Source organism: Echinops telfairi, unplaced genomic scaffold (genome assembly GCF_000313985.2).
Source record: "Echinops telfairi isolate 266 unplaced genomic scaffold, ASM31398v2 ScPeMD7_7436;HRSCAF=8474, whole genome shotgun sequence".
NCBI classification, from domain to species: domain Eukaryota; kingdom Metazoa; phylum Chordata; class Mammalia; order Afrosoricida; family Tenrecidae; genus Echinops; species Echinops telfairi.
This window is the reverse complement of record NW_022111336.1, coordinates 2,789,801-2,817,770: the sequence shown is the minus strand read 5'-3', so window position 1 is coordinate 2,817,770 and position 27,970 is coordinate 2,789,801. Positions and strand designations below refer to the sequence as shown.

Genomic DNA, 27,970 nt, shown 5'->3' with positions numbered 1-27,970 from the left:
ACCTTAGTTCTCTGTTTCTTCCTTTTAAACTTGGGGATTTTGGAACCGCTTTGAGGATTAAATGAGGTAATGTGTTTGGAGCACATAGTGTATTTATTGCCTGTCATTCAATATCCATTTGCTGAGCTTGTGTTATCATTTATAAGTATTACCTTCAATTTTTAAATCATTTTATTAGGGGATCATACAGCTCTTAACACAATCCATACATCCATCCATTGTGTCAAGCACATTTGTATATTTGTTTCCATCACCATTTTCAAAACATTTTCTTTCTACTTGAGCCCTTGGTATCAGCTCCTCATTCTTTTTCCTCCCTCCCTCCCAAACCCTTGATAATTTATAAATTGTTATTTTTCATGTCTTACACTGACCACTGTCTCCCTCCATCTACTTTTCTGTTGTCTGTCCCCCAGGGAAGGATTTATATATAGATCATTGTGACAGTTCTTCCTTCCCCGCACCCCCACCTTCCCCTTCCCCTCCTGGTATCGCTTCTCTCATTATTGGTCCTGAGGGGTTTGTCTGTCCTGGGTTCCCTGTGTTTCCAGCTTTTATTTGTACCTGTGTACATGCTCTGGTCTAGCTGGATTTGTATACCTTAAATTTTTAAAAGCATTTACTGCTGTTCATCAATACATGTAATCAGTAGGGGTTTTTAAAATGTCTAACAGGCTTCCTAAGTGTGCTTCATGCTGCAGTACAAAGAGCTCCGGATTGAGTCAGAAGGAGGAGATTTGAGATTTGGCTCTGATTCTAACAATGCTATAATTTTAGGAAAGTCACAACCTTTCTGAGAGAGCATGTTTTTGACATTGAAAAGTAGGACTGATCATATTACTCTGAAATAGGAGGCTTGTCACAGGATCCATACTTTTGAATAATAAGGAAATAGAGTTAGTGGAAAGATCCAGCAAATTTCTATTTCCATCATTATTTCTCCTTGCCAAGGAAAAAACTCAGATAATGGGTAGAAAGCACAGTACCAGGAAACTAACACTGAAAATTCCATAAAAATGACTATAATTATAGTAAATTAAACCAAACTGACTCCATCTAGTCAATTCCAACTCCTAGAGATCCTACAGGACAGAGTAGAAGTGGTCCCCAGTGGGTTTCCAAGACTGTCAATCTTCACAGGAGTAGAAAGCCTCACCTTTCTCCTGTGGAGTGGTTGGTGTTTCGAACTGCTGATCATATAGTTAGCAGCCCAATGTATAACCCACTCTGCCACCGGACTCCTCATAACTATAGAAAGAAGAAGTAATACACTGAAAGCTGTCATTTAAATTATGGCTCTATCCCACTTCTTCTCCCACAAAAACCAAACTCACTGCCATCAAATCAATTCCAATGCACAGCAACCCTTTAGGCCAAAGTGGAACTGCCCCATGGGTTTCCGACACTGTACGTTTTTACAGAGTAGAAAGCCTCATCTTTATCCTGCAGAGCTGGCTGGTGGTTTTCAACTGCTGACCTTGTGGTTAACAGCCCAATGACTAGCCCACTACAGAGCCCTGGTGACACAGTGATTTAACTGCAAGGTTGTGGGTTCAAACCTGCCATCCTCTCCTCAAGAGAAAGATGAAGTTCACAGTCTCAGAAACCCTAATGGGCAGTTGGACTGCTCTCTAGAGTTGCTATGAGTCAGAATAGACTAGATGGCATAGTGTTTGGTTCATTGATACTTTAAAGCCAAAGTGTAGTTTCTGGAAAGGAAAAGGGCACTGAATTCTACTAATGAAGGTCGTTGTTAAAGACTGAATTTGTAGCCTGTCAATTTATGTGCTGGGATCCTCACAAAAAAAATTCATGGAAAAATTGATTCAAAAGTAAATGAAGTCTGTCTCCTTATACCTGAGAATAGAATTTTGTTATGTTAATGATGGCATATGAGTATGTGGTGTGTCCTAAGCCTGATCAGTAGGGGATAATCAGCAGAGCAGAACAGACGAGACAGCACAAATGGAGAAAAGTGGATTGTCAAAGGCCATAGAAGCTAAGAAAGATAAAGATCTTCCTCTAGAGCAGTGGTTCTCAATCTTCCAATTACTGCAACCTTTTAATACAGTTCCCCATGGTGTGGTGACCTCTAACCATCAGAAATATGCGTCTTCCAATGTTCTTAGACGACTCCTGTGAGAAGGTCATTCAACCTCCAAAGGGTTCTTGACCCACAGGTTGATAACCACTGTTCTGGAGTCCAGTGGCAGAGACTTCCCCAAGAGCTGAAGCTCCACTGTCTGATAAGCAGATAAGCATTGGAATGCGAACTTGCTCAAGGTCACCATTTTAAACCCACAACTGCTCTTCCAGAGAAAGATGAGGCTCCTCTAAAGATTCAGCACCTTGGAAAGCCCATAGAGGTTTTTATGACTTAATGACAATGGGTTTGGTTTGGGATTTGGGGTTCCGCCTCTTGAAGGAGTCCTGATGGCACTGTCTTTAAGTGCCTGACTGCTAACTGAAAAGGTATGAACCCACCAGCCACTTGGAGGGCAAAAGATTTAGCAGTCTGCTTCCCTGAAAATTATAGCATTGGAAACCCTATGGGGCAGTTCTACCCTGTCTTATATTGTTGGTTATGAGTCAGCATTGACTCAACGACAATGGCTAGTAGTAGCCTCCTGAATTGGGAGAAAAGAAATTTCTCTCCTTTAAAGCCACCCAACTTGTGCTATTTGTTACAACAGCACTAGGAAATGAAGGCAGTTTTCATAAGATTCTGCAATACCTGTACACATGGCATCATGTATCTTATTTACAGCTTAAGGAAAACAAGTGATAACAAATTGTATATCTAGACTGGATGCACTAAGTGGATGAGTTTTAGTCTGGAAGGCCTTCAGCTGCATTTCCACATCCAAAGAACCAAATGGTCAGAACAAGTGAACCATCATTCCTGTTAGGTATTGGTTTTCAGGTCTACTTCTTAAAACTCACGTGTTCTTGGCTTGACCATCCTGAAAGCACATTTGTCCTACTAATGCAGCAGACTGGTCCCCCAAGCACTGAAAGGATAAATGACAATAAACACAGACTGAAACAGCAGTATACATTCCTGAAGTAGTCTAGTCAGATGACTGCTTTTCCCTTTATAGTTAGCAAGGAACACACTGTTTGTTTCTTGCATTACTTTCATTTTGCTACTTTCCCATTGGTTTAATATTCCCATAAGATATCAGGTGTGGAGAGGGAGCGTGAAGAGGAATAATTCATGAAATTATTCAAGATTCTTAATGGCCCACATTGTGTCATGGAAGAATTAGAATGAGGCAATTTTCCTGCTGTTACATGTCTTCTATTTTTTAGGAAAGAGCTGATTATCTAAGATATAGGAGGAGGGGTTGGGATTGGCAAGGCAACGTGTGGTGAGTAAACTTACCCCAGATATAGGCACACCTTCCAAGGCTCCAGCTTTCTAATGAAATTAAAAACAAACATTATGAATAATAGCAAACTGCTGGCCTCATTAACATAGCAGCAACATGAATCAACACACATAGCAACATGCTCTGGCATGTGGGCAGACAAGGCAAAGCAAGCTATTTAACTACATGAGTGGTACAGATATAGAAGTATTTCTAGAGCTCCAAGAAGAGACATGACATGACAGAAAAAAAAGGAGACTAAGGGGCGATGGGGTCAGGAGGCCTGGGCTTTCCCCCTGGTTCAGCTGTGAACTAGTAGCAAGACCCAGAGCTGGCTGTGGGACCCTCCCCATTGGTGCATCTACAAAATGGGAGCTGGGCTACTAGATCGCTGGAGTTCATGAGTGCCTTGTTGCCATTGTCAAATGACAAATGCATCCTTTTAAGAGGGACAGAGGTGTCAAACTAGCCTGTAATGTCTTTCTTTTGGAAAGCTTCGTTTTTAACAATACTCCTTTCTTACTCAGACTGCTCTTAAGACAAACAAGAAAGAAACCCAGGAGCGTTCAGGTATTAGATATGATTTGACCTTCACATACGTGAGGAGAATTCTTCACGGTTAAATAAGCAAGAGTTCATTTATGTTATGAATAGTGGTTTTTGCTTTTTGCTCAAGTATGGCCAGCACACTACAAAGAAAAGTTTTCAGTGGTAGATTGTGTACTTTACCATACTTTTAAAAAATACACAAACACACAATTTTTACTGCTACTCCAGAATTAGAGGGAAGAACATGATCTCTAAAGAAAGAAAGAGTACTGAACAACAGAAAGTTGAGACTGATCCTTCAGTCTGACTATGTGGGCAAGTGTCCCAGCCCCTGGGAGGTCCGGGCTCCCTGTCTGCTAAAAAGAGGGTAAAAATAAAATCCACTTCCCATGGTTAGAATGAGAAGGAAATGAGAACAAATATGGGGAAAGCTTTTATGAAACAGAAAATACCCCTCTATGCTATCTGATATGATTTTCTTGCTTTCATGCTTTGAGGTTAATGTAAGGCCTACCACTTTTGCTTAGGGTATAGTCTTTGGATATTTGAATCGGGATAATAAGTGAAGGGCCAATTTAATCAAAAGCTTTAAGGTCTTAAGGTGGCTTCATAGGAAACCAAGAGTATATTTGAATACTAAAAAAGGAAGTCCTTGCTTGTACTTTTGGGACAGGACATACTCTGAGCATTCAGGCAGGTTCAGGCATCCTTTATTTCTTCGTTGGGAGGGGCCTCTGGGGAATTCTTTGGAGCCTCCTCTGGTGAAGCATGCAGAAAAAGTGACAGTGCATTTCCAACTGAGCTGGTCGACAAGGTGGGTTGAGCTACCATTTAAGATAGATGTTTCATGCATTGGAAAACGGTCTCTTATTTCCCTAGTATGAATTCAAAACACACCACGGCTATACTTTACAAATGGAAAACGTGAGAATTTCAGATTCTAGGAATTGCCTTAGTTGTGTGTGTGTGTGTGTGTGTGTGTGTGTCTGTGCGCGCGCGCAATTATTTTTAGCAACATACTCTCAGTCTTCTGGAAAACTTAAAAATAAACCAACATGATTAAATCAGGAAAACAAGCAAACACACTAAAACCTGACTAGAGTTTATCATAACTTGGATGGAGATGACACAAATTCTTGATACATCTGTTCAGCAAATGGACTTCCGCTTGTCTGAATCGAAGTGGAAATGCACTGTATCTTTTCCAAATGAATGGGTAGCAATAGTTGGTGGGCAACCTACTCACCAGGCTGTGAGAGATTTTCTACAGTCAGCCAGGGGAAAAAAGGGGACAGAAGCACAATATTTTAAATGCAAGAGAAAAGTGTTCAATGTGTGTGTGTTTTTAAAATATCTTCTGAAACATTTTCCCAAGAGTAGTCATTTTCCCCTGACCCAAGTCAGTTTGTTGGCAGCTACGAAATTACTGAAGTGCTTTTATTGTAGATAAGCAGCAAGTATGCTTCCCTTGAAAAAACATGTTGCCTTCAAAAGCTTCACTGTATATGAAATATTTTTAAAACTCTTGCTCAAACTTTATCCAGAGCTTTTAGTGGCCAATTCTTTCACTAACAGTCCTAGAGGCCAATAAAGTTTCTAACTAAATGATGTCAAGGATACTTTTCTGAAACTATTCTTTTTCTAAGTTTGAAGGAAGCTAACAGTAAAAATGTTCAATATGGCGATCAGTTTAATTAGCAACCACAAATCAAAAACAGATTCTCTGCTTTCAGCTTCTTTGCTAAAGTTTTGCTCAGGTTATTACAGAAGCAAATACTATATAACACTGTTTGGCCACTAAAAGAGATTTAGCAGGAAAAATGCTAGCACTAAAATGTAAGTAGTCCCCCCTCTCATAAATTCAAAGTAGATGTCACAATTACTAAAGTTATTTGGATTGTACAAATAAAGTGGGTCAAACATTCCCATGACATCTATAGTAAATTAAAAGAATCCTCCAAATTTTGGGGGTAGATTATAAAACCATTTTAAAAACACTAATTTCTAATTTTATATACTACCAAACAGGAATGTTCCAAATCTCCCAAACTAGAAGCAATAATACATTTGACTTCTGAATTCTGAATAGACATTTTCCCTCATTTTTTTAATGGAAGAAAGTATAAGTGTTCTCCTTTTTTACCATGAGGCCATAGATCTCAGAAGAACTCCGGACACTGGGAAGAATCGCCATTGGAATTTCAAAAAAGCTGAAAGATAGTAAGATAGTATCATGTATATAAGGCTGGTTCAAGGAAATATCTGGAAATCTTTACATATCTTAAAGGCAAAATGTGCATCATATTGGAAACAGGAGGTATTTAAGTATAAAATTAAATTGCAATAGATAATCCAACAGATGTAGTTGTACGCTTCAGACTTTATACAAGCAAGTAAGCAAATCAACAAGAATGAAAAAAAATGGAAATCTACCTTTACTAAAGAAATCCAATCTTCCTTAAAGAATACTTAAGACTTCTAACATATGCAATAGTAGCCTCTCATACAAAAACACACAACATAGATTAGCATGCTATAGTTGAAATATGAACAATTAAATTTTGGTGTTCCACTGACATTTGAAAGCAGGTTATAAGCAGGTAACATATTTGGCAAATTACACTTATGGCAAAAGTAACTTACTCGCAGAGTTCTTTATCCCATTCCAAAGAATGAATGTTAAAAAGCATCGTCCTACTTGCATTGGTTACATCTGTACAATGGACCCCTCCTTTGGCTCCTCCTGTCAAACTCTGGACAACATAAAAAGAACGTGTCAAATGTTCCCTTCTGTATAGTTTAATTTATATGTTTGTTAAGAGACAATCAGCAGCAATGCACACAGAGCAGGATAATGGAGCAATCCAATGATCTAACTTCTGATTTTCAGCAGTATTTCACTGAAATATAAATATGAGCCACATAGGTAATTTTTAAACTTTGTAATATCATTTATAAAAGTGTAAGGATAAGAGAAAGTAATTTTAATAATACTGCATATTTTATTTAAATAATTATACCCAAAGCATCATTTCAACGTGTAATCAATATAAAACATTGAGCCATTTTACCTTCTTTTTATTTGTACTACGCCTTTAGGATCTGGCGTTTATTTTCTATTCATAGTACATCTCAACTCAGACTAGGTGCATAGCCTGTTGAAAAGCTTCATATGGCTAGTGACTACTGTATTAGATAGAACAAACTCAACTCACACACTGCCAACGAGTAGATTCTGATTCATAGGGACCCTATAGAACAGAGTAAACCTGTCCCAGTGGATTTTAAGACTGGAACTCTTTTTGGAAGTAGAAAGCCTCATCTTTCTCTTGCAGAGAAGTCGTTGATTTCTAACTGCTGACCTTTGGTTTAGCAGCTCAACATGTAATTCATCAGCTTGGCTTTCATCCTCTCATGTTTGGAAAATATGGAGTAATCATATTTGGAGTAATCATAAACTTGACAAGGAAACATTAATTGAATATATGGAGTAATCATAAATTTGACAAGGTAAAATTAATTGAAATTAGTGCATCAAGGATTTTACACTTCTGGTGTTTTTTTTGGGGGGGGGAGCTGGTTTAGTTTTTGTTAGTTTTTTGGTGTTTGTTTGCTTTTTTGAATAAAAATTATCATTGGGTTGGGATTGTGCTGAAGCAAACATATACTTTGAACAAGTTTTAAACTCGCCAAGGTTAATGTTCCTGTACCTAAACTGGAAGTTCAGGTGCTTTCTTTTGTATGGAAACAATACAAGATGAGATAAGAGCAAAAGTGGCTAACTAGCACCATGCAGAGTACAGCCAAAATAGGCTCTGCTGAATCTCCTGCAGTCACGCTCCCCACACTCTACCTAAAGCTCCTTAGAGGCAGATGTCAGAGCCACTCAGGCAACCCTAACTGACACATGGGAACACTGCCACGAGCACAATCACACCTTGTCCAGGCCAGGCACAGGGAAGGGTGGAGAATAGACTGCTCCTGAATATTTGTTTTGAAAGACCTGCTCTGTGGATTTAACAAGTGAGAGGAGGGACAGTATTCCCTTAGAGACCCCTTGAATGTTGTAAAAGATTATCACGTACTTACTGACGGATTTACAAATGAAATTATATGTCTGGGAATTGCTTTAACATGATCTGTGGGAGGAAAAACTATGGGCTTGGCCATATACTGTTTCTTGCTCTAATTGGCTCCCCAATGCAGAGGTTCATTATACCATTCCTGCTACTTTCTGGTATATCTGAAAATATATACATTAAATGTATGGGTTGTGATAAGACTCGTATGAGCCCCTAATAAAGCTATTAAAAATAAATAAATAAAGTTCATTATAAAAAATAACAACAAAATAGAGAAATAACCACAGGACATGTGCTTTTAAGATCTAGCTGGAAAACATCTGAAGTGTTAGTGCCTACTCATTCATGGATCAGTTTGGGCAAAAATACTCAATAACAGAAATATCTACTATGATTTACTTTCTTATTATGACTCGATTATACAAGAGATGGTCACACAATGTTGAAAGTGAATAAATGATCAAAGTAATAGTCTAGGTGTTTTATCATGTTAAATGACTAGTAGGAACGAAATGCATGGTAGACAAGAGAGAAAGGCTACTTAAATTACTTATTCAATGAATCATAGACATGAGATTTGGTTTGGGTAATTATCTTCCATTTTTACTGAAACAAGACAAGAAAAAATAAAAAGGAAGGAGGCAAAAATGCCTCCAAAGTGGACGATTTTGAATGTCTTGCTGTTTCTTGGATAACTTTCTTAATCATGGTAACGAAAAAATTCAAACTTTCAGTAGAAAACAAATACCACTCAAGCCAGTCTAAATTTTTTCCAGAAAATGTTAAACACACACACACACACGTTATATTGAAACATACCCAAATAAGCCATGAATCGATGGTCCCAAAAAGAGCTCGATTTTCTTCAACAGCTTTTTGAACTTTTCTCACATTGTCAAGGATCCAACGGAGTTTCACTGCACTGAAGTAAGTGCTAAGCGGAAGGCCTGTCTTGGACTATGACAATTATGAAATTGTTAACTAAGTTAGCATATTTAATATATTTTGCATGTTAGTTATCATAGCTTAAAATAAAGCCACTCAGCTAAAAAGTCAAGGAATCACAAAACATTCCAGGGCCAAAAAGGCAATCCCACTATATTTTTCCTATCTCATAGTACAGGAAAGCATGTTTATGAACAAAGATCAGAGTGATATGTTTACAGTTCAAAGATCATCCACGTAGCAAGGCAGAGAGGAAATGAAATGACATGATATGCCCTGTAATCTACATAGGGAGAATTTGTACGTTCACTTTTGTGAACCCTTTTGATTTTATGAGTATATATTTGTATAGATATATAGTTAAATAATTGTAACTATAAATACCACACATGATATCAAATGAGTGGAGATTAGAGAACTCAAAGACAGGCCAGAAGAAAGTAATGCAGAGGCGATCTATGTAAGAAACACCCTGCCACTGAATCCATTCTGACTTGCAGGGATGCTAAAGGAACTCTACGGAACTGCCCTTGTGGGTTTCTGAAATGTTAACTCTTTACAGAAGAGGAAAATCTCATCTTCCGTGAAGCAGCTGATGGTTTCAAACTACTGACCTTATGGCCTAACACTGTAACCACTATGCCACCAATGTAAGAAAGTTGTTTAAATTCAGTAACTACAGTGAAGAGGGGAGAAGTGATCTGAATAAAGGTTAATGGGTAAAATGTAAACATGAACGGGCTTAACAATCATATTTTGCTAGTATAATAAAGAGGAAATTTATTAATAAATCTATGTAAGAGGTTAAGAAAAATACACAATACAAGAATATAGAACTGAGTATTAGGATAGTTTTATTAGTCATCTTCATATGAACAAAGTGGAAGAAGAATTCAATGAAGGTCTTCCATTTTTGGTCTACCTGAAGCCAGGTAACTGTAAAAACACATAGGAACAGGAAACACAGGGAATCCAGGGCAGATGATCCCTTCAGGACCAGTGGTGAGAGTGGCGATACTGGGAGGGTGGAGGGAGGGTGGGGTGGAAAGGGGGAACCGATTACAAGGATCTACATATAACCTCCTCCCTTGGGGATGGACAACAGAAAAGTGGGTGAAGGGAGATGTTGGACAGGGCAAGATATGACAAAATAATAAGTTAGAAATTATCAAGGGTTCATGAGGGAGGGGGTACGGGGAGGGAGGGGAAAAATGAGAACCTGATGTCAGGGACTTAGGTGGAGAGCGAATGTTTTGAAAATAATGAGGGCAATGAATGTACAAATGTGCTTTACACAATTGATGTATGTATGGATTGTGATAAGAGTTGTATGAGTCCCTAATAAAACGATTAAAAATTAAATAGATAAAAAATTAAAAGCTTAAAAAAAAGTCAAAAGCACCTAGAAGTTCTTTGCTGGGCAGCGAAGCGCATAGGGATAGGTGTGGACAGCACAGTCATATTATCAAAAGCCTTGCTTGGGGGATACGGCTTAAACCACTAAGACACATTCTGGTTCCTACCAACTTGTCAAATTTGGGGTCTTTTTGTTTCCAGTTGTGTGGGTCTCCATTGTCTGTGGATAAATAATCTATAAATTATAGATTTCTAGATTGTGTAATAAGATGCAAGGCCCATAGGGCTATTCTAGGAAAATCTACATATTTTTTTAGTCTTATAATGTGCTTTTGAAGAGCTTTCTTACCTTGACAAAATTATTTCCTGGAATTCTTTTACTAAGATTCTCAACCGTAGACTGGGTTCTTAGATCAAGCCATACTATAAACCAAAATAAAATAATATATATGAAAGAACATCATAATATTATCAGAGCTCAATGAAATCACCATCAAGAATAGGAGACTGATTAGTTTCCATAAGCAACTACAATGCTATAGCTGTCAAAAGACAGAAATTAGAGGATTAGAAGTGAATGAGTATCTTGTTAGGAATCAATTTATGAGGAAGAATCAAAGGCTTTTATGCAAAATCACAGACCAACAAAAAACAATACATACCGTAGGAAACTTATTTATATCTTTCTTATAGGAAAAAACCTTAATACATTCCATAGTAATTTTTGTAAGCATATATGAATCTGGAGAAAATCTAGAACATGGACCAATACAGAATATATAGCCTAGGATCAAGGACCATGTATGGATGAGTCTGTCTTAGAAAACCTGGGAGCATGTTGTGACAGAGACAATGTAGTGAATCTGATATCATTTGAGGGAAAAAATAAGATTCAGCTTTTTGTAAATGACATGATTATTTACATTGAAATCTTTCAAACATGCTAGGACCCTAGATTGCCAAAAGCCTTATTTGAAAATCACCATGCCTTCTTTATACTGGATGGTAAAGACAAACCAAACCAAACACCACTTTAACAGATGAACATTATCTTTACTAAGTAACTATTGTGCCCATTCTGATCCCCCAGTAGGAAGTATTTCCCTTTTGCTCTGTGATAGAAGCCTTGAGAAAGAAAGGGTATTCAAAAATACATAGAGCCATTGTGCAAGGTAACTGATTGGGATGGCGGGATCATTGGTTTTTAGATCCATGTTTGGTATTTAACTTTTGTTCACTTTTTATCTGCTCGGGGCCAGTTGATATTTTTAGGACATGGACTGTGCTCAGATTGCTCCTGAAAAGACTCAGGCCCTGAATCTATTTAAAGAGCTATAGGGAAGATTACACAAGCTTGCCTACTACATATTTGAAAACTGGCAGTTAATGTTTATTTTAACTACAATATGTCTTCATTGTATCTTCGTTTAAAAACCAGTTACTTCCTTCAGTGAATTTTAATAAATTCTCATTCTTGTTGAGGGTTGGCAGTGCATGATTTTGATGACAATAGCTAGTTTCCCTGAGCTTTATATTGGGAAATTCAAGCCACTCCACTGGTTTCCAGAGATGTGAAAAGCAGCAATTAGAGACTTATCACAAGCAAGGAAATAAGGGGGGGGGGAGGGAGAAAAACACATAAAAATGGTCCCGCAGAAGACATTTACGTTTGCTGCCCATCCTGTGCTTCTGGAAGCAATCTCAAATTCACTTTAAGAAAACATCCCTCGCTCATTTTCATTCATGTGGTTTGCCTGGGAGTTGGCCCTACCACTCAGCTCCAGGATGGGTTTCTGTCCAGTGGTTGGTTCAGAAGGAAGCACCAGACCAATGGAGATTTGCGTTCAGGATATGAGACCTTCTTCGTAGAAGGGGAGGACTGAATCTGGCTAGCTCCTCTGGAGCGATACAGGGGGATCCCGGTGATACTGTCTGGTCTGGAATCAAACAGTACCCGAACTGAACTGAATTATCCTTGGATAATTCACTAGCTCCATGGGCAAAGGACTTCCCCTCCTTTATTTTATTAATTTAGTTTGGGCTATTTTGATTGATACAAGACATTGCCAGCATCATCATGGAGTCGGTAAGATCTCCCAGGTCCAGGGAACAAGGACCGGTCACTTTTTACACAGTGGCAGTATTGTATGGCTATGAAAAAGTGGATTTTCTTGACAGGCAAGCAACTGCAGCAGATGTTAATGGTTTAACAGAAGTAATTAGAAAAAGTAGAGAAATTAAGAGAAAAGAGTCTGGTATCTTCAGTAGATAGAATCAACAAGGGTATCTCAATCCTCAGTGTTTCCGACTACCAGTTCGAAACCAAACATTCTGTTAGCCAGTCAATTCTGACCTGACTCAGAGCAACTGAGTTTCCAACTACAGTGGGTTTGAACTCAATTTAGTAAATTTCAATCACCTGCTTTAAAAATGAAAAAGAGGGGGATGGTTCCAATTCAAAATATCAGCATTCACTGCATTTGGTTAAGTACTGATTTACAAAATATTGTTTTAGTGATGTGGGCGTGTGAAGTATACTTTCTTACCAAAGGTCATGAACAAATACATTTGAAAGCCACTGTTCTAGGCCTTTTGTTCAATGACATAAGCCTGTTCGATCAGTGTTTTTTCCATGTTTGAATGTAGGTAACAAGTAAGATGAGTGTGTGCTACGGAGTTCATTCTGACACACAGTGACCCTCTAAGACAGAGGAGAACTGTTCCATTGGATTCCCGTCACTTCTCTTTACGGAAGTCGATGGCCAGGCCTTTTCTCTAGCAGAGGTTCTGGTGGGCTCAAACCTCTGATCTTTTGGACAGTCTCCTCTAACAATCATTTAGAAACTTAAAACTTGGACCATCTCCACAGAAATCTCTCCCTTAAATAAATGCCCCCAGAAAGCATATCTGAACCTTACAGGATTCTGCCTGTGGGTCGAGGCAGGGCCTGGATCTCGATATTTCTAAATGTTTCCCAAAGTATTCGGAGGTATACTGAAAATTGAAAACCTCTCTTCTAAGCATGTTCTTTCGAGTACCCGGCTTTGTTCCAGTCGTTTGTTTAAAAACAAAAACAAAACCTATCAGGTGGTTCCAAGTCCCTGTGGCTCCGGGACAGGACAGCTCCTTCATAAGGAGCCTTAAGTCACAGAGCTCTTGCACTCTTCGCTTGAAAGCTTGCAGTGAGGGCTGAGCATGAGCTACAGAAACAATCTGTCGCCAGAAGACTGGCAACACTGGATGTGAAGTTCGGAGACCCAAGTTCTACGTCAGGTTTTGTCATCCACAGGGTATGTGGCTTAAGGAAGTCATTCTAGCCTCTTTGGCCTATTGGTCCTAAAGACAAAATAAGGAGGTTGGACTTGATGGTCTCTAAAGGTCGTGTCCTTCCATTAGTCTAGGATCATGGAAAGATGTCACAATATTTGCTTTGGTTATACAGTTAAAGACTTGAAGGCAATTAGAAAAATGGAATAAATTAGTAAAACTGCCCAAGAAGAAAGTGTCAGTGGATGGTACAATACCAAGCAGTTCACAAATGCTCCAGATTAACTGAATTAAAAACGATGAAAAAAGTTAGAAAACTAATTAAAGGAGCTCAGATGACAGAATTAAATTTGCACAAGGGTTGAAAAGCCAAAGAGAAGACCCCAAGTGGGAAGCCTAAGCCGCTTGTGTAGGTAATTTCTGAGGACAATCAAGAGAAGCGGGAGCTCCAGAACCAGCATCAGCAATCCCCCGACAAGTCTGAGTGGAAGGCTGAGGAGCGAGCAGCAGCTAGAGCAGCAATACCTGAGGAAGCACCAGCAGCTGGAACCGAAGAGCCAGAAGGAACAACGGCAACTGGAGCTGAAGGGTCAGGAGAAACTGGAGCAGCTGGAGCATTAGAAGAAATAATGGCATTTCATGCTAGAGATGGCCAGATTCAAGGTTCGCAAGGTTCTCTTGTTCACCACTCAGGAAATGGATGGTCATTAGAATGGGATGAACTAACACTGTTTCATACATTTGAGTGTCATAAAAGAAAAGGAAGAGACGGAATAGAAAGGGAACAAAGGACGTACAGACTGAGTCCCTCCTGCAGCAGTATTGCAATTTGGATGAAGACTTGGTTCAGAGTGATTCTTCCCTACCTGGCAACAGATACGTGTCCGAGTTAGAAAAGTGGCTCTGTTGGTTACCTAGCGCTCACCTTACTCATGTATTGAAATGATAGGTGACTTTCTCTGGGAGCTCATCCTTAGGGAATAGCTTTGTTACGAAGGAATGCTAACGACTAAGTCACCATCTCTGTCTTGGTCATTTGTGTGGAGATACCTAAAGGCTGCTTTGAGAAAACTCTCTAAAAGCAATAACGAAGCTCACTGCCATGGTGTCCATTAAGATTCAAAGTGACCACAGTGCCAAGAAAACATTTCACTGGAGGAGTGGCAGGGGGTCCAGGCAACCTCTACAGGAAGAAAAGGGTGACTAGAGGGAACAGGAATCGCTACATTCTAAAGTGACTTCACTTCTAATCTACTTCTAGATGATGGCTTTTTGCTGGACCAAATAAATCAGATTTAAATGGTCCAGGTCATCAAATGAATAGCGTAAAAGAAAAATCCACAATCTGTATATGATCTGAAATCTCCCATGATATCAAACAAAGTCACATTCAATATATATGTCTGGTAGATTAGGATATATACCTGGGGAAAAAAGTTGTAAGAGCCAAGAGAAATGTAGGGTTACTATATTTGGGAACACAGTAACAGTGCTGAGGAGGAAATTACTTGGAAAATATCTAGAATCATAAAGCATCACACATTTGCATAACTTTTATTAATACTACCAATAGAAGGAAAAGGTACCTCAGAAAATCAACACACACACACAGAACCACCAGGGAAAATCTAAACTCTTTCTAGTTAACTTAGAAACAAGGGCAAATAAGACATCTCTTCTGAGATAGTGTGAGGAAAGGAGCGTCTGACTTGGACAGGCAGGGAGCCGGTGAGGCTCCAGGTCATAGAGCGTACCTAAGCAAGAACTGCTGACAGTTCCACACAATGTTATCAGGTTGAATTGCCTACAAGAGTCCTAATATCAGCAAAACGTTTTAATTGCTACGTGATACCACTTGCCCAAAGGTAAGCTATTCATTAAGCCAGGTCAATAGAGGTCGTTTGCAAGAGAAGAGAGAAAATATCAATGACTGCCATCACCTGATGCACTGTCTGCACTCAGGTGGAGGCCAAAGAAAAACAGAGAGTGAGGTGATAACTGGTTTCCTCTCATAGATGCTAAAATGCATGCAAATGTCAAAATGCCAATCAGTGGTTGCCAGGAATGTGTGTGACTCCAGGTAGAATTCCTATCATCTTGCATTCCTGGGTTAGAAAGGTTAATTCGGGACTGTCGGTGGTGGTCATGTCCAACACTTACTAAGGCCTTACCATTGACCAGGCACTGTGTTGTGTACTCTACATATATTAACTTCCTAATCTTCAACTTGCGCCTACCAGGTGCATACTTTTAATTTCTCCCAATGAAATCCCAAGGGACTAGAGACAGAATGGTAGTAAGTGGGAAAGTCAGAATTTGAACCCAAGGTTTGAATCCAGAATTGAACCTCTCTGACATATAGGTAGAGCCCGGATAAGTCTTAAATGGGATAAAAACTACTAAGGATTAGAGTCCTTAAAGTTTAAATCTAATATAATTTCTCTGTATTTAAATTAAACTGGCCAGAATTCGAGAACTAAGTCATTGCAAAATCTAGCAGTATATTTTTAAACCCAAGATGGAAGGAGATGTGCCTCTTGCAAAAGTTCCATGTAATAAAAGGCTAGAATTAAGGCTAGAATTACTGGAAAACAAGTGGATTTTGATAAAGGTCAATATTCTAAACCTTACAAATTTGGGAAAAAATTCTGCTCCCTCCCAGAGCAAAACAAAATAACAAAGTAAAATCCATACTTTCATTGTTTAAGGCCCAGTGGACTTAGGAATTTTAAGTGATTTCCTGTCTCTGGTTTTCTTTAATGCTGATACTTTGAAACAGCAGAGTTCTTAAAACACAAAAATGAATTGGGCTGAAAGACCCTTCACATCTCAGCAAATAATTACATGGGTTTAATCACTGGCTTACGGTTGTTAACCGGTGTGTATAAAAAATAAAATAAAAGAGGATGACACTTTAAAATTGCAACTTTGTAGAAAGCTTGTCACACAGGAAATGACAATTGGTCTCTAAGGACAACAAAGGTCAACAAAGGTCAAATTAGGAGGAGGCTAGGAAGCATGTAGCTAATTGTCTCCAGGAACAACTGTATCCTTTGCCTGAGATCGGAACTGGATGGTATGTGGTTACCATTACCAAGCATTTTGATCAAAGATTCTACTCAAGAACCCTGATCAAAAGGGAGAGAATGCAGAATTTCAAGTTCTCATGAACACAAGATTTGCTGAAGCTATGGAGGCTGGATAAACCCCTGAAATTATTACCTTTAAAACAGACTAGAAAGTATGCCCCTTTGGCATCTTAAAAACCAAACAGTTTAGCTTAACTAGTAAAAAATGTCTTTTTTGAGCACTATGCTCTTTTAAGATGAGATCAACATATGGTCAAAGGAGTCTTGATGGTGTAGTGGTTACTCATTGGGTTACTAACGGCAGGGTCAGCAGTTCGAACCAGAATAAACTTGATGGCAAGGGGTGGATATGGAGTCAAAGTGACAACATCAACTTGAAAGATTGGATAGGAGCCTTAAGGGGCACTGGATTTACTCTACGGGAGTGGGAATGGGGCAGGGGACAACTCTGCAAAGGAGAGTGAGAATGACAGCGCAACTCAAACATGACCTTACTCCGTGCCATCAAGTTAATTCTGACTCACAGCGACTATAGGACAAGTAGAACTGCTCTTGTGGGTTTCCGAGGCTGTCTTTTTTTTTTTTTTCCTGTAACTCTTTACGGGAATAGAAAACCTCCTTTTTTCCTGTTGGTTTTGAACTGGTGGTTTTGAACTGTTGACCTTGCAGTTACCAGCTACCAGCTTGACGTCTAATCCACTATATCACAAGGCCTCCCAGCCAACAGACTCACTGTCACTGAATCGTACATGTAGAAACGGTTGAATCAGTGTAGGTTTAACTATCTATAGTCTCAACAATAACAAAATAATTTTTCAAATGTCCGTTGAGCTCACCAAAAAATAGAGAGGGTTATGTGCCATCCCCAAACACAAACCTACTGCCCTTGAGTCCATTCGAACTTACGGCAATCGTATAGGACCGAGTAGGATTGCCCCTGTGGGTTTCTGCAGCTGTAAATCGATACCCGAGCTGTCCATTTCATCTTTCTCCCATGGAGCAACTGGTAGATTCAAACTTCTGACCTTGTGGCTAGCAGCCCAACCTGTAATCCACGACATCACCAGGGCTCCTTCTCATTCACTACCATCAAGTCGGTGCCAACTCATAGTAATCCTATAGGAGAGGATAGAACTGTCCCTGTGGGTTTCTGAGACTGTGATTCTTTCCTACAGTAGGAAGCCCTGTCTTTTAAAAAATCAAACCTCATTGAATAAATATTGCACTGCCATCTGAGTAAGGAAAAAAGTTTTCAGAGACGAATGATGAATGATATAGTGGGTACCTTTCTTTAATATTCTAAAGCTCTTCATTCAGTTACTTTTTCCGCCTTAGCTATTAGTCCTTACTACAAATATGTTCACATTAAACCATGATTTGTCTTCTACAAAAAATTGCTAGGGTGGGGTTTATCCTACACACCTGTCGTTTGTAGTGGCAAGTGTTAAACCTGGCCTCGAAGGGCCATCTTAGTTAGATTGCCTCAGTGAAAGGTGTGTATACACATATTAAATATCCATGGTTCAAACATCCATTCCCTTGTTCCATATTTGAGCCATTCATGCTTTTTAATCGTTGTAGTGTGTGGGTTTGTGTAAACTCAAACTTCTGTCAACAATGTTTAGAATACAGAAAGATATTTGCATCACTAACAGAAGTTGGTTTGGGAAAGAAAGGGCTGGGAAAAAGGGAGAGGGCCTTCAGAAAAGAGCATTGGTTAAGATAATGCTCAAAGTGGGGCAGTGGGTAGGAGAGTAAGGAAGAGATCTCAAGAGACAAAAGAAGCCAAAAGCCTGCTTCTGGTCAAAGGCCACCATGCTGTTGCCAATCCACCAGTGAGGCTGTCATAGTAAACACCTGCCACGTGGCACAGTGGCCGAGAAGCAGTGATGCATGGGGCTGTGTCTCCATTTTAGACACCATGCCAATATTTATCTCACTGATTACTGAATTCACACACACACACATATATACTTTCTAACAGGACATGTGTGCTCCAATGGACTAATTTAAAAGTTTTACTACACTCATAATTGCATCTGCTACAAAAGATGTCAGTAAATTAAAAAAACAAACAAACAAACAAAAAAAACCCAACTCACTACCTTCAAGTGGATTCCAACTCCTAAGACCCTGTGGGACAAGGTAGAGCTTACCCCTTAGGGCTTCTTGATCGTTGCCTTCTTCAATAAGCCAGGTCTACAAATAATGCACTGAAAATCTCCTCTCTTGGCTGCAAACTGCTGTGAGTGAGTGAACTTAACTCTGGAGCCACAAAACCAAGGTCATTTAAAAAGAGAGAGTGAGAAAGAGTCACCGTTCTGTCCATCTCCTTGTTTATCAGTTACCTACTTTAGCACGTTAGAGAGAAAAATGCCAAAAGTTCAAGATAGGTCTACAGTAATAGATTTATGAGAGAAAGAGATAAGGGAGAAAAAGAGAGTGTAAAGCCCACAGACTAATATAAACAAGAAAAAGAAGCTCAAAGACAAGTAAATGTGAGTATCTGATTCTGCTTCCTTCAATCCAACATTATGTTATTTTAGGATAAAGTTGCTAAAGATTTAGTATTATGTTGAAAGGTACTCTCAAACCCCTCTTCAAACAAAAAACAAAAAACCCAACCCGTATCTGGAACCACAACACCTTAGCGCATAACTGGAGGCAGAATCTATTCTTGTCATTACTTAGTGGCTTCTCTTCCTTAGCTAACTACTCCCTCTCTCTTTCTTTTCTCTTTCTGGCTTCCAAATACCCATTCTTAACCTTCTATGTCCTAACAGCAAGTGCTGTGCCTATCTGGTTCACCATGACATGCCTAGGAATCATCACAAAACCTGGCACACAGAGAGACACTGATTCCTGTGCTGCATTCACCTATAAGAAGCTGTGAATATCACCTCTGTTATTGACTTTTACTCTACATTTCAAACCATTCTTCATAATAGAGCCATGGTTTTCCTTTGTCCAGAAATCAGCTTTGATTGCAAGTTCTATTCTCGCTTCACGCAAGAAAGCGAGCCATTTTCCTCCCAGCTTGGCACCTTTTCAATATTACTTTAATTTCTCCCTTTTCCCCTGGCAGGCTGACAATCCCCCAATCCTGTTTTATTGTTGCCCCTTGCTTATGCTCTATCTATCCAATTTGAAAACATACAGGTTGTGTGCTTCCTCTGACAAGTCTTGTCCTTTTGCCTTCTCTTCATTCTCACTGATTGATTCCATCAACTCAGGAGCAGCCTCAATTGACCCCTTCCTCTAGATTTCACTGCAGGGAGAGACAAAGGTTGCCCTTTTAAAATGCAATTACTTACTTATTTAGATGTAAATACTGTCTATTTGTCCTTCCCTCTTACCTTGGTTTTAAAAACTTTCTTCTCTTGCCTCTTTAAATTATCATCCATTTTTGTACCTTTAGAAGCTTTTTATTTATATATTACTTTTCTATTACTAGTTAACTTAGAGGATTCCGCGTGTATCCTCGACAATACAAGGGTCTCAAAACACTTTAACCTCATTTGTACCAAGTTCCTCTCATGTACTACATTCTTTTCATGTACTGCTGTTGGCATATATTTTAATGTTTAATGTATTTTCAACACGATAGCTTTAAGAGTAAAAATTAATTTAAATTAACCTTTTCATTCATCTGTATTTTGGTGAACATCTAGCTAGCTTCCACCTTTTGACTACATTAAGCGCCCTGGTGGCATAACAGGTTAGGCATTGGACTGCTACCTGCAAGGGCAGCAGTTCATACCCACCAGTCACTCCATAGGAGTAAGATGAGGCTATCTGCTCTGGGAAAGATTTACAGACTTGGAAGCCCTACCTAGGGCCACTATGAGTAAGAATCAACTCCATAGCAGTGGGTTACAGTGTCACCAATCTCTATATACCCAAATTAGAGCACAAGGGGTGGGCAGATTTAAGTTCAATTTGTGGTTTTACTTCCACTAAGTAACCTACATGGCATTGGATAAGCCATATGACCTTTTCATAATTAATTTGTAAAATAATACTAGTAAAACTTTCCCAGGGTCAAGATTTATCAACTAGTCCTTAATTTTGTATTTATTCTCTTTCCAAAACTAGATTATAAAGCATGTATAAAATCAGTTGATATAATCTGTATGTTCCAGAACACCCAACATAGCCCCAAAGACATAAAAAAGTCTTAAACAGATGTACAGAGTGCAGTATAGGGGGGGGGGCATTCTTCAAATCCCATAGGTATAGTTTGCATGAATACCCAAAGCACATATTATGGGACAGAAGTACAGAGGGACCCAGGTGAAAGGCAAGGGAATGAGAAAATAAGCTCATCCCAGAAAGGAAGTTTTTCTTGTAAAATATTTACTTTAATCCTTCACTTTAAGCATAACTTCAACTTACTAACCTGGTTGCATTATTTTAAAATGGCAATTCAAAGTCCAAAGTTGCATTTTCACAATTCAAAGTTTGGAGTTCAACAGGAACTTCCTGGGTTCCTTGAAGAGACCTGCCCTTTCACTAGAAAAAAGTAAGTAAATAAAGTCCTAACAAGTTCAAGAAGTTAGCTAACATTGATCTGTTAAAGAATACCCTCCCAAATACTAGCCATTGAATTGCAATAGTCTAGTCTGTCTAACTTATATAGAGAATAGGATATTTGGTTTTGGCTTTGAACATTCAACTTTCTCAACAGAAAATACAGCTGACATGTGGCTTTTAAAGGCAACATGAAAATAATTTAATCTTCTTAACAAGGTTTGCTCCAAAAATTTCATGCTCTTTTTACCTCTCGTTAGTGTATTTTCTGCTTTAATATGACTTTAATCAGTGGTAAAATAAAAACAGTTCACACTCTCAGAGGGGTGAGTCTGCTGCTAATCAGAATATTAGAAATATATCATAATTTAAGATTTAGTTTGTTAAAAATCCAAAATGTTTTTAAAAAATCCAAAATATAAGCGCCCCCTTCCTTGCAGTAAAATTTCCTTTAAAGCTCAATCAGTAGGGATGTTCCAATTCAGGAAGGAGGCTAACAAGGTCATTAAAGTTTGAAAAAAGCTAAGTAGCCAGGACCAACCGCCCCCCCCCACTCAGAGGCATCCAGGATGATGGTCTGGTAAGGCTATAAATGGAAGCATCTCCCTATTTATAGTATATCAACACAGGTGTATGAAGTTACAGGGGATGGTGGCCTAATGGCCCATGGAGAAACAGGTATAGATAATTTCCTAATGATCATTGAAAATTTGCCTTCTAAGATTATCTCTTTTTAAAAAATTTTTTTTTCTAAGAGTATCTCAATTGTTTCCTGGGATCTTTGTAAAAACCTGCTAACCTCTTCTTGTGATAATTGAAAAAACCGGCTTCTATCACATAGTTTGAAGATATATAACTTGTCTGATTTTCACTGGAGTTTTGAAGCACTGTTTCCTTCTGTCTCATGCTTCAGAACAGAATCAATCTGGCCTCTGTCTTTGGCTGAAACAGTGACAGGCAAACCTGGATCCCTTTGTCTCCTGGTAACAACTCTATAAACCGTCCCAGATCTAACAATTCCAGCTTCATTCCCCACCCTACCCCTAGGTATCTTATTGATAAAAACCTATGTACATGCTTGGCTACTTCTGACAGAATGAAACATTTAGTGATTGTAGATTTAGAACCCAAGTTTTCCTTTAGCAAGTGTCCTTGTCGTTCAGTGCTCCACATTTTAAAAAGATGTGATTGGTGAAAGCGGCATATTCAAGATTTTGCATTTTTGAACCCCTGCTGAGATAAGCAAATTCCTCATAGAGAGAGCAAAAATTTCAGATTTCCTTTTCAAATTTCAAATTCCTCAACAGGAAGAGCGAGGACTTTGTAGAGGACTGTGAACATTTCTGATTTTATTTTCAGGAAGATAGGAGAAGGTGAGCTCTGTGCTGAATGTCAGGCACAGCGAGGATTAGACAACAATGCCAGCAATATTCCATCATTGGCATAATGCAAATAATCAGGAAACGGTGAGAGCAGGAGAGTGAATTCAATGGGAACAAATAATTTAAAGACAGATAAAAAACACAACCCATTCTGTAGAAGACTCTTCTGCCCATCCCATCTGATTGTAGGGAGATGAAGGCGGGGTTTTTTCTTTAAGAGGGTATTTTAGTAGAACCACATTGGCAAGTAGAGAAAGGAGCTGCATTTGACAAACATGCAGGACAGCTTACCCACAGCATTGTAGAGGGGCTCTCCTGTTAACTTGTCCCAGACAACAGTGGTTTCCCTCTGATTGCTGACACCTATAGCTTTAAAGAGAAAGTTAAACAGAAGGGAGTGGGAAATTAAGCAAGTAGAAAATGACTTCAGAATAGTTTCTATCTCTCTTTAAACAGGTGTTACTAAACGTAATTCGAAAGCCCACCTGGAACATTTGAAGTAGTATTTAGTTTGTGTGTTTTTAATGACCAAGGAAAAAGTGAACTCCCTATGTGAAGGGTTCCTCTTTCTTCCGACTATCCATTTTGACAACCAGTACACAATTATGTGGACCTAGATCCAGGCTCCCCAGGCTAGCTTGTGAAAGAGGAAGGCAATAACTTTCCATCTTCATAATACCCAACTTCTTATTTCAAGCCGTCCTCATTTTTAGAAGGAGCCAACCTCTCTCTCTCTCTCTGGTGTGTGTGTGTGGACACGTAATAATTTAAGAAAATAACCACAGAGAAAAATCCCTCACTGGGACCTGGGAAGAGGTTGCTAAATAGAGTATAGCATTGTGAATGGATCCTTCTTTTATTGGCAACCTTATAATGTGGGATCACAATGAATTCACTGTCAACTAAAGTCAAGCCTTCCACACGACATTGATTTTTCCATAAAAAAAGTGGCTTCTCTCTTGGGCATCATCCTTTGAGGAACTATTCTAGCTCCCTTATGCTACCTTCCCATATTAGCTCATCCTAATGTGTATTCAGAATCTAGCACAGTACTAAGTTCTGATTCTTTGGTCACTGAAGAAACACACCACTCCTCTCCACCACATGCTCACACACCACTCCTTCTTGCCTATCTTAATTGCATTCCTTAGTTCTGAGTAAAATTGGTTTTCTTGCTGATAAAGTCCAATAAAATAGCTTCTCTGGATTCTCTTCCAGCCATAAACACATCTTAAATACCTCCCCAGGTGTACAGGTCTTCATCAATGTCTCTGGCCTTTTTCAAAGGTCTGAATTCTTGCCACTTTTACCCCCAAAGTCTTCTGATATTTCTTTTGTAAAGAAAACTTTCCTGACTGTTAATCCCAGCACCTGTGCCTTTCTTAATAGTTGTGATTCTAAGTAGTTTCTAATCTTCCTTTCAGAATCACACATTCAGTTTTTTTAATGCTTCGCCCTAGTTTATCTGGGGCACACTTAAGTGACATGCATATAAAGTATCCATTTCGGGGCCTCACAGTCTTTTGGTTACAAATGCTAGGACCATTAGCATATCCGAAATGCAGTTTATCACTCTTTAGCAGGTTTGAACTTCACTTTCATCACCGCCCCCCCACTCCCGCCTCAGGAGGTATTTTACTTTTTACTCTGCACTGTGATAAGTAAAATCGAATTTGTTAAAATCGACATTCAAAAATCTCTGGTCAAATTTTGCTTCAAATTGCCTGTGAAAAGTTACAACCAAATTGTAAAAATTGTTTTGGGAAAATTAAAGATTTTGGATATGCTCCAAGGTATTAATTTTTGTCTTGGCCTGGTACCTTTACAGATGAGATGTAAAACTATATGAAATAGTAATTCATCATGAACGCCTATTTTTTAAAAACACAAATAACAAAATAATTAAGGGCCTCAGAGGAAGACGCTGTGGTGACTAAATGTGCCACGTGGAAAATGGCTTTTTCAGATAGCAAATCTCTGGAAGATGTGTTTGAGGCAAGTTGAAACAACTTCATATACATGTGAAAGTTGGACATCGAATAAGGAAAACAAGAAAAATTTAAGTATTTAAACTATAGTACTAAGGAGCAATATTGAAAGTATCTGGGACTGCCAAAAGAGCATACAAGTCTGTCTGGGAAGAAGTTCAGCCAGATTACCCCTAAGAAGACAGGAGGGTTAGACTTCATCTCACATACTTTGGCTATGTTCTCAGAAGAGACCAGTCCCTGGAGAAGCACATCATGCTTGGTGAAGGAGGGGAAAACACAAAATCAGGCATTACTATTGAGTCTGTTCTAACTGGGTTAGTGAAAAGGGGGAACCCTCAATGAAATAGACCAACACAGTGAGCAACAACAGGCTAACACATGAGAATGATTGCACATAACTAGCCCAGTACCAAAGGGGCTTGGAGAATATTCTTGTCCTTAGCCATGTACAGTCTACTTGTTCCTAAGAAGGGAGTTGTGGGATACAGAAAGATTTTCCCACAGGTTCTCTCTCCCCCAACCCCCCTCCCCATATTATATGCCAAACCTAAGACCCTGCTTGCCACACATGGTAAATGACTGTACACTTGGAGGTCAACTGCTTAGGTTATCTCCCTGAGGGTTATTAGTCATCTAGAGCAGTCAGACCCTATTGTCTGTCTCACCCTAGGTGGGGCCCACTCCCTGCTGATAAGGATAGTGGATTGCTCCCCTGAAGGAGAGTGCAAAGACAAGGTCAAGCCAACTCAAGCAGGATCATGTTTAGGCTGCCATCTTGAATCTAGGGTGCGCCCATCTTGTCACATGTGCACCCCTAGTGCCTCCCCTTCTTATTGCATGTACACCCCTAGCTCGTCCCCCTACTATTGCATGCATGCCTATGGTACAACCCCTTTCCGGTTATGATGCAATCAGGGGGGCCTCGCACATCCCCGAAAATGTATATAAGCCGTGATTGGAAATATATTCCCTCTCTTTGCTCGGACCTGGCTGCTGAGATCATGGCCGTCTGGGAGGTGAGTGCCTGCATGCTTTATCTTGTCTGATGTCTCTTTAATTTTACCCCTCAATTATACAACCGCCCCTTGGGCCCATTTGATTGTGAGGGCTGGTTCACCACAGGGAGTGCTGGGTCACCCTAAATCAGGTACAGTGCTTGCACTGGTGAAGACGGAAAACTGGGTTTGGTGTTCCTTCAAAGCAGTTTATGCCAAAGTACAACAGGCCATCTAGGCAGAAGCTGTGCATTATCTTCACATACACCACAAAAATAAGACAAAAATGATATCGAAATGAGTTCATGAGGCCAACATAGTAGCCTGCCATACCTGTAAAGAAGTGAAATTATGTCAAAATCATGATACATCATTGCCTTGGACTATGTCTTTGGTAATGACTTTGTAGACAACAAAGTATGCTACTGAATGCTGATTACTTGTGTATGCAGTTTTCAGAGCTCAAGGAAATGACTGACACACATATTGATGCATTAATGACCTAAAACTTGGTAAATGCAACTCTAAAAGACATTGAAAGCACTGTTACTGATAGTGATAGTGGTATAATTCATATGTGCACAGTATTAAAAATTATTAATAAATCCTTGGTTTGGAGGTTTAGGTTCATGGTTTTGTGGAACATCCCAATAAATTGCCTTGAATGAGTGTAATGCTTCTGTTCTGTCTCTTACTTCCTTGTGTGGGGCCTGAGGTCTTAAAAGCTTTCAAATGCTCATCCAAGGCTCACAGAGTGGCCCCTCTTCACCTGGCACAGAAGAGTAGTGACGAACAGGACATGGAACGTGTAGTTAATTGCCTCCAGGAACACCTGCCTCCTTTGACATGAAACCCGAAGAACTGGATGGTACCTGGCTGCCATTATTGACCATTTTAATTAAAGATTCTATAGAAGAATCCTGATCAAAAGAAAAGACATACAGAATAGAATTTTAAATTCTCATGGACTCTAGACATTCTACTGCCATGAAGAGTGAATGAACCCTTGGAACAATACTAGATAAGTGCCTTAGGGGGCAGTGATTCTATGTTAATGGAGGGGGAACAGCTCAACATAGGAGGGTGAGAACGGCTGGTTCTACATCTCCAAGAATGTCAACAATGTCCCTGCATTGTACATGTAGACACAGTTGAATTGGTGTGTTTTGCTATGCACATTCCCAACAACAAAATAAATATATAAAATCTAAAGAGCAGAAATATGGCTGTAATTAAAACTTCACTGATTAAAAAACATCGGGAGAGATCACATTGTACTTAGGTGTTTATTTCTTAGAAACGTCTGAAATAATTTTCTATTATTCATTTGTGATTACTGGATTCATGTGTTTTCCTTAGCTGCAGGAATCTATTTTTGCTCCATTACAAAATACGTAACACATAGTAGGCACTCTCGCTGGGTTGCGTTTAGCCATTGTCATCTTTTTTTTTTTAAAGAGATTTTATTTCTACTAAGGGAAGTCTGAAAAAAACCACTTTGTACTCAGGAGCTCAGGTAAGTCTCGGAGCCAAGATGATCTGAATCCAACACCATCACTTTTCTTCCATCGTTGCCCTCACTATGCGTCACTGTGAGTCAGAATACACTTGGCGGCAATGAGTTTGATATTTAACTTATAGACCAGGGAGTCCTGGTGATGTCGCGGTTATGTGTTAGGCTGCTAACTCTAAAGTCAGCAGTTTGAAACCAGCAGCTGCTCCATGGGAGGAACATGAGGCTTTCCACTCCCGTAAAGATTGACAGTGTCAGAAATCCACATGGGCAGTCTTACCCTCCCCTATAGGGTCGCTATGAATCAGCATCAACTTGATGGTAGTGAGTGTTCTTTTGTTTTTGAACTATTGTCCAAATGCCTTAGGAAGAAAAAATAATAACCCCTTGATTGGGGAACTTGATACATTGATTAAGAGATAATAGTCACCACATTATGCACTCATATTTTATATGATTACATCACTCTTGGATGACTGGTTTTTGTTTTGTTCTCCTCCTGGAAGAAGTGACAAAAAGCTCAAAGGAGGTAGACATTCTATTTTAAAAACTAGGTATTGACCAGCGAGATCACACACTGTTGTTTCAAAGAGATTTTACAAGTGCACTGTTTTAATTCTCAATCCCCACCCGAACGCCAACTGATTCCTTATTCTGATCTCTCCCTTTTCTATCCAGATGCTCCAGCAAAAATGAAAAATAAGCAAGGGGAATAGAGCAACAAAGTCCCCAGGGAATGCCAAAAATAGACTTTGGGGCCAGGGCATGACACCCCCTCAGACTCAACCGGAAAACACTCTTAAAGGTCCTTGAACTAACTATAGGCTTTTCCTTTTGTTGTTGGTTTTTGTTTGTCATTGGCTTTTTGTTGTTGTTGCTTTGTTTTCTTTTGTTGCTTTG

General features: G+C 39.3%; 1 protein-coding gene across 7 annotated transcripts in view; it reads right to left on the bottom strand.

Moving 5' to 3' along the window:
• Positions 1 to 27,970, bottom strand: part of GK (glycerol kinase) — a 68,973-nt gene that overhangs the window by 23,577 nt on the left and 17,426 nt on the right. For 3 of the 7 annotated variants that reach the window (XM_045298654.1, XM_045298658.1, XM_045298655.1), the window contains exons 4-12: positions 22,863 to 22,940; positions 14,096 to 14,179; positions 10,653 to 10,726; positions 8,822 to 8,959; positions 6,564 to 6,673; positions 6,064 to 6,130; positions 5,167 to 5,184; positions 3,386 to 3,421; positions 2,944 to 3,011 (exon numbers count right to left, since the gene is read on the bottom strand). In XM_045298654.1, coding sequence (XP_045154589.1) covers positions 2,944 to 3,011; positions 3,386 to 3,421; positions 5,167 to 5,184; positions 6,064 to 6,130; positions 6,564 to 6,673; positions 8,822 to 8,959; positions 10,653 to 10,726; positions 14,096 to 14,179; positions 22,863 to 22,940 — 673 coding nt within the window. The remainder of the gene's footprint in view (positions 1 to 2,943; positions 3,012 to 3,385; positions 3,422 to 5,166; positions 5,185 to 6,063; positions 6,131 to 6,563; positions 6,674 to 8,821; positions 8,960 to 10,652; positions 10,727 to 14,095; positions 14,180 to 22,862; positions 22,941 to 27,970) is intronic. The other 4 variants (XM_045298659.1, XM_004713880.4, XM_045298656.1 and 1 more) reach the window with 3 other exon arrangements.